Source organism: Octopus bimaculoides, chromosome 1, assembly GCF_046866305.1.
Source record: "Octopus bimaculoides isolate indiv1 chromosome 1, ASM4686630v1, whole genome shotgun sequence".
Taxonomy (NCBI): Eukaryota; Metazoa; Mollusca; class Cephalopoda; order Octopoda; family Octopodidae; genus Octopus; species Octopus bimaculoides.
This window is the reverse complement of record NC_142928.1, coordinates 96,769,925-96,777,656: the sequence shown is the minus strand read 5'-3', so window position 1 is coordinate 96,777,656 and position 7,732 is coordinate 96,769,925. Positions and strand designations below refer to the sequence as shown.

The 7,732-nt window shown below is 36.8% G+C and overlaps 1 protein-coding gene across 2 annotated transcripts in view; it reads left to right on the top strand.

Moving 5' to 3' along the window:
* Window positions 1-7,732, top strand: part of LOC106876022 (dynein axonemal heavy chain 10) — a 183,667-nt gene extending 175,935 nt beyond the window's left edge. For both annotated transcript variants that reach the window (XM_014924396.3, XM_052968399.2), the window contains 2 exons: window positions 3,932-4,077; window positions 6,723-7,732. In XM_014924396.3, coding sequence (XP_014779882.2) covers window positions 3,932-4,077; window positions 6,723-6,869 — 293 coding nt within the window. In that variant the 3' untranslated portion in view covers window positions 6,870-7,732. The remainder of the gene's footprint in view (window positions 1-3,931; window positions 4,078-6,722) is intronic.

Genomic DNA, 7,732 nt, shown 5'->3' with positions numbered 1-7,732 from the left:
ACATAATAGCTAGTTTCTGTTTCTGGTAAGATGTGATATATCTTGTAGATTCAGGAGAGACTACTATTCCTGTCCATGTTGTTATTCTCTAACTTGCAGGATAAATATCAATGCATAACTTTCTGATAATTTCAGGAGTATGTCTTCTCCAAGTATCTGTTTAAAAAGGTCAGTAAAGCCATCCTTGATTCACATGGAAGTACATCTAATCTCATGATGTTATTACTTTCACTGTTGAGTATATATGCAATGCACCCATTTCTCTCTTTGCTGTTTAGTATGTGTTCTCTAAGTGATACACTGCACCACTCAAAGGCCATCTGGATTGATCTTATATGCCTTAGCTTTTTCATTTAACGTAGATTCTGTGAGTTTCACTGTTGTTGTGAAAGTTACCAGTAGTTGTTAGTATCTTCCTATTCCAGATGTCCAAGTTATGGATTCCTTCAAGCGGTCAGTCTAGTATCCCATATGTTGGTACTAGCACTGACACTGTGAGAGCATTATGGTCTGCAGTGAGAGCATTACGGGAGGGCCTTTGTCTGCTGAAGTACTGTTTTGTCCCTTGAGCTTTACTCTCAGCACCAATGTTTTTATTAACTCCAAAGCATTTGTAACATTCACCACTAGAGATAGGTGAGATCTAGCTATCACTCTTCTGTTAGTTTTTGCAAATTTGCAATCAGCTATCAGAAACTCATTTCAAGAGAGAACTGGCTTTTGAAGCTTCGGTGATACAAATGAGCAACATAGAGTAGCAGAGACTCTGAGTCCTGTAAAGCAACATTTTTAGTAACTCTTTTGGTTGTGTGTTGAGAGGAGATAATCTTAGCAATCTACATAGTTTTAAACTATAATTTCATTCTTGGCAGTCCTCAACTGAGACCAATGTGTTATGAGCATTTGAACTAGGCCTCTGGTTTTGGAATAACACAATACTTCCACATGCTGCTTTTGGTTGCACCTTCATTTGAAGTCAAGATGGCTACTTCACATGAGTTTATATGGTGGTGACATTATTGATTTGGTGGTTTTAAGAAGAAGACAATGTAATGGCAGAAGAAGCATGATGCAATCTAACAATGGCATATATATATATATATATATGTGTGTGTGTGTGTGTGTGTGTGTGTGTGTGTGTGTGTGTGTATGTGTGTGTGTATGTATGTATATATATATATATATATATGTGTATATATATATATGTATATGTATATATATATGTATATGTATATATATGTGTGCATGTATATATGTATATATATATGTGTGTGTATATATGTGTGTGTGTATGTGTGTGTATATATATATATATATATATATATATATATATATACTTATATATATATATATATATATATATATATATATACTTATATATATATATATATATATATATATGGTTTTTTTATATATATATGTATTTGTATGTTTGTATGTATGTATGTGCATGTGTCTGTATACGTATATATATGTATACATGTATATATATATATGTATATGCATATGTATTTGTTTGGTTATAGGCGTAGATGCATATATATGGGGATGGATATGCATTTATGTGTATTTGTGTATAGGTAGGTATGTGTGTGTATATGTGTAAATTTATGTGTATCATCATCATCATCATCATCATCGTTTAACGTCCGCTTTCCTTGCTAGCATGGGTTGGACGATTTGACTGAGGACTGGTGCAACCGGATGGCTACACCAGGCTCCAATCTAATTTGGCAGAGTTTCTACAGCTGGATGCCCTTCCTAACACCAACCACTCCGAGAGTGTAGTGGGTGCTTTTACGTGTCACCCGCACGAAAACGGCCACGCTCGAAATGGTGTCTTTTATGTGCCACCCGCACAAGAGCCAGTCCAGGGGCACTGGCAACGATCTCGCTCGAAAACCCTACAAGGCCAGTCAGGCGGTACTGGCAACGGTCACACTCAGGATGGTACATCTTATGTGCCACCCGCACAAGAGCCAGTCCAGGGGCCCTGGCAACGATCTCACTTGGCTTGCCGGGTCTTCTCACACACAGCACATTTCCAAAGGTCTCGGTCAGTAGTCATCGCCTTGGTGAGGCCCAATATATATATGTGTATATATATGAGTATATGTGTATATAACTATGTGTGTATGTATGTATATATATTTGTATGTATGTGTTGTCCATCCTACTATCTGGTAGCGTCCAAATCTCTAACGGTTTTTTCAAATGAATCACGTCATAACATTATCCAACTATAGTTATCATACTCGGTCATAATGTCTTACGTTTAGGATGATTCCCATGCATTTCCCTGAGGAGAAGTTTACATTTTTAACATCGCCGATTCCTATGGATTGCATAAATTGTAATTCTTCGAAACATATGTCGGAATAAAGTATGCAGTTATAACATGCGTTTTCTCCATTCCTTAAATTTTTAAATATACTCAAATACCCAAAATATCAAGGAGTTTCTGCCTCACCAACAGGAATTACACCACAGTTATTTTGTGATCTTTGCTACCTTGGTTTCTATTAACCCATTTATTCTATCAGAATTATTATTTATTAGGATAGAATAAATAAATATAATTATACATATATATATATATATATATATATATATATATATATATACTTACAAGGTAAGTGTACGTATGCCACTGTATGTATATATAAATCTAAAAAATGAAACAAGAATGCAACAGACAACAATAAAACATCTGGACAGATAGATGATACAAAGACAGACAGGAAAAAACAAGTACGGGTCATTCGTGACCTTCTCTCCTCTGTCAAGTTTCCAGATTATCCTTACAGTTTTGGCCAGTCACACTTGGGACTGTTCAAATCTGGCTGGCCCCAAAAATCTAAGCTAAGACTATTAAATATTTGGGGAGAAAGCAAGCAAATGTGTACGACAACAAAGGCTAAATAATAAAAAACAAACAAAAAAACAGAGAAAATGTCACACAATTACAAATACAAACAACATGAAAATAACAACAGATGTCTGTTGGCTAATAGAAACGAATCAAGTTAAGCTGATGTGTGTAGAATGAAAGCCTTGAGGCAGGAACATAGGAGATGAACATAAGAGATGAAAGTCACGAGACAGGAATATAAGAGATGCTTTGTAGATGGCAGTCGAGCCAAGAAAGAAAGATCATGCTTGGCTGAACACTGGTCGTGTGGAAGGAAAGAAGAGAGGTAGGGGGCAGAAGGATTGAAGAATTAGGGGGACAACGAGAAAGAAAGTCAAAAGGATGTAGAGAAGGTACAAGGGAGATAAACGAGGAAAAGTAGGTAGATTAAAAAAAGAGAAGGCCAAGAAATGTGAGAGAGGGTGAGTGAGAAAAAAAAAGAGGAAAGAAAGAAAGTATGAGGGGGACTAAAAGAAAGAGTAAAAGAGTCATACAGAATTTAGATACATATTTACTTACAAGGTGAGCAAGAGTGTACGTATGCCACTATATGTATATATAAATCCAAAAAATGGAACAAGAATGCAACAGATGACAATAAAACATCTGGACAGATAGACAATACAAAGATGGACAAGAAAAACAACAAAAAGACGGACAGGAGAAAATAAGAATGGATCATTCATGGCTTCTCTCCTCAGTCAAGTTTACAGATTATCAACATTTTCTCTTGGTTTTTTTTTTTGTCTTTGTTGTCATATGCATTCGCTTGTTTTCTCCCAAACTATTTAATAGTCTTAGCTTAGATTTTTGGGGCCAACCAGATTTGAACAGTCTCAAGTGTAACTGGCTGAAACTGTAAGGATAATCTGGAAACTTGACAGAGGAGAGAAGGCCACGAAGTTGTTGAGGAGTGCTTGTCAGTTATAGCAGAATATTTTAGAACTTTTCACAGAAAATGTTTCTCTCTTTACATAAAAAAATTTAATTTTCTGTCATTTATCCAACTGTTATCCACAGGTTGTTATGTATATGGACTTTATCTGGAAGGCGCAGGCTGGGATCTAGAGAAGGGATGCCTTATTCGTCAAAAGCCTAAACAATTGGTACAAGAATTACCTCTTTTGAAGATTATTCCTATTGAAAGTCACAAGTTAAAATTACAGGTAAGCTATTGATATATCTGCAGGTAAAACGTCTGAGAAGATATATTACATTATTACATCATATTTTTAAAAATCATTTATTGAAACATTTGATAGTAAGAACACTTGATATCAAATCACACCATATAATAATGTCTATTTACAGAACCATCCAACCCATTATGGCATTGATTCATTCTCTTCATTTTGCATATTGTTAAGTCAATTGAATTGAGTCAGAATATTGCTAGTTCTCATTCTATCAATCTTGGAGACTCAAAGGGGAAATTCAGTCTCATAGGAGTGAGTTGAAAGTAAATACAATTAGACTGGAACATCTGTTTGAACCAGCTCACTATCTTTGTTTTATCTTTTAAACTTTATGTTTTGATCCTGCTGTTTGATGACCATTATAGAATTAGATATAGCTATGTATTGATAATCCTTTAACTCATTTAAAAAGGGGCGAAGAAATATATCGTCTTTAAGTCTTATCAATGTTGTTTCAAACCAATAAGTGATCTTCTAGATCAGTGGTTCTCTACCGGGGTCCATATAAGATTTTTAGGGGTCCACACAACAAAATAGTAAATTAAGGATCCACTAGGATTTTCAAGGGCCTCTGACAAAATCTTGCTTTTGAACACTAAACTCTGCTTGAAAAGACCTGTTGGGGCAAGTGAAATCGTAATTGAACCATACTTGATGTCTGGTCACCGCGCCAGTGAAGCACTAACAGCACTGTCGAGCATGTTCATTGCCAGAGCAGCTGTCTGGCTTCCGTGATAGTGGCCCGCAAATAGCACCATTAGCGCGTAATCGTTACCAGCGTTGCCTTCTAGCACTTGTGCTGGTGGCACGTTAGAAAATAATTCGAGTGAGGTCATTGCCAATGCCACTGGACTGGCTCCCGTGCAGGTGGCACATAAAAAAACACCCTTTTGAGTGTGGCCATTGCCAGTACCGTGTGACTGGCCCTTGTGTCGGTGGCACGTAAAAGCACCCACTACATTCTCGGAGTGGTTAGCATTAGGAAGGGCATCCAGCTGTAGAAACTCTGCCAGATCAGATTGGAGCCTGGTGCAGCCTTCTGGCTTGCCAATCCTCAGTCAAATCGTCCAACTCATGCTAGCATGGAAAGCGGACGTTAAACGATGATGATGATGATGTATGTATTGCAAGAAACAAGTTTCTTTCTCTAACATTTTACATGGTTCAACCTACACAAGTTAATGTGTGAAAACATTAATAAATAGCATTCTATAAAACTAGTTTTTAAACACTGAATGGTGATAGGGGTCCACCAGAATAAAATAGCAATCAAAGGGGTCCATAGTTAAAAAATGGCTGAGAACCCCTGTTCTAGATGATTGCTAAACTGTTTGGAAATAGCAGTCAAACTCTTTTCAGCTCACACAACCATTTTGGAAAAGAATGACTTGGATTATGTTGTCTTTGAGGCTGCTACACTCGGGGGTGGGGGAAACCCCAGCAGAGTCATGGCTGTAATGCTTTTGATCATTGACTTGCTAGAACTGGACCAACCTGGAGCTAAGTAAATACAACAATCAATGTTGTTTTGATTGAGTGTTCCTATCGTTTCAAAAGAAGCATTGAAGATAGTTTTAGATATCTTTGATGCTGCTGTCACTGCTGCTGCTACCACCGCCGCCACCACCACCACCACTGCCACCGCCACTGCCACCACCACCACCACCGCTGGCATTCAATTTTCCGTTAGTGACCCATGAGAGGATTTTAGTAACCAGTACAACAAGGCAGCAAAACAATTCTCATTGCAGAAGTTTAAGTTTCTGCTGTTTATGACACCGAGACTTCCCAGATATCTCTTTTACTCTTTTACTTGTTTCAGTCATTTGACTGCGGCCATGCTGGGGCACCGCCTTTAGTCGAGAAAATCGACCCCAGGACTTATTTTTTAGATGCCTAGTACTTATTCTATCGGTCACTTTTGCCGAACCGCTAAGTTACGGGGACGTAAACACACTACCATCGGTTGTCAAGCAATGTTGGGGGGACAAACACAGACACACAAACACATACACACACATATATACATATACATATATACGACAGGCTTCTTTCAGTTTCCGTCTACCAAATCCACTCACAAGGCTTTGGTCGGCTCGAGGCTACAGTAGAAGACACTTGCCCAAGGTGCCACACAGTGGGAATGAACCCAGAACCATGTGGTTGGTAAGGAAGCTACTTACCACACAGCCACTCCTTGTTAGAAGTAAGATTTATCAAAAGGACAATGCTGCACTAATTATCTGCTAGATTAATACATGAATCATTACATCAGTTAGGACTATCATTGATCTATGTTGTTTAACAAACTAATTACGAGGATTGCGGTAATTGTTTTGATAGTGATGATGATGATGATAATGATGATGATGGTGGTGGTGGCGATGATTTTGTGAGGATGTTCGTGTTGATGATGGTAAGTTGGTGACAAAATCTACAATGCTGATGGCTGTATTATGATGATGATGATGATGATGATGCCGATGAAGACAATGGTTGTGTTGTTGTTGGTTGCATTGATAATGATGGAATTTATAATGATGATGAGAATTATAATGATGGTGATTGTGTTGTTGATGATGATGATGAATAACGAGCTTCTCATTTTGTTTCAGAACACTATCAGGACGCCTGTATATGTTACGTCTCAACGTCGTAATGCCATGGGTGTTGGCCTTATATTTGAGGCAGATCTGGCTACAACAGAACATATCAGCCATTGGGTATTGCAAGGTGTATGTCTCATACTAAACACTGACTGAATTACATTACATATCTTAAACACGCATGTACATGAATTCTTTCACAAACATACACTCATATTACATTACATTTATTTTCCCATTTACATATATCCATATATATACTTATACACACATAACTACCTTTACATTTACACACTTTAATTATAAGCATACACATGCATACACACATTCTTATACATATACACATTAACATATATGTATGTATACATACATACTCTCTTTCTCTCTTCCAGAGGTACCTCAACATACAATGGTTACAAGTAACTGCAAGTAGGGAGACTGTTGTCATTTGATGTGCTAGAAATAACAGTCAAATTTTCTTCAAATCAAACTCTGCCAATATAAAAAAAAACGAATGACACATTGGATAATATATTTTGAGATGGAATGATCTTTCATCATGAATTTGTTTAATCAGAGTAAAACAACGAAAGTAACAAAATGTTTACAAAAGTTGAATTTAATTATTTCTGATGTAGGCCTTTTGTACACGCAACTAATGAAATATGTGCTTTGTGATATTTTATACTACACATTTTGTTACGTTGCTATTGTCTAGCTCCAGGTTAGCTTTTATTGGGTGGACCTATGATCACAGGCTTTCTATGCCATAACCATCCTATCTCTTTTTACATGGCAATGTGTATCTGGTGATACATGATCTAATGTATTTTTTCTAAAAAGACAAATTTTTAGCTGAGAAATTTGACTGTTTCTAGTAAGTTAAAGTGACCACATTAGAGTTTACCTCTTGTCTTGTGCCTTTTGTTACTTATTGTGTAAGTGATGTAAGATAAACTCTGTTCTGTCAGTACTTTTGATACTAACATATGAATTGAATAAAAGTAATGATTACTATA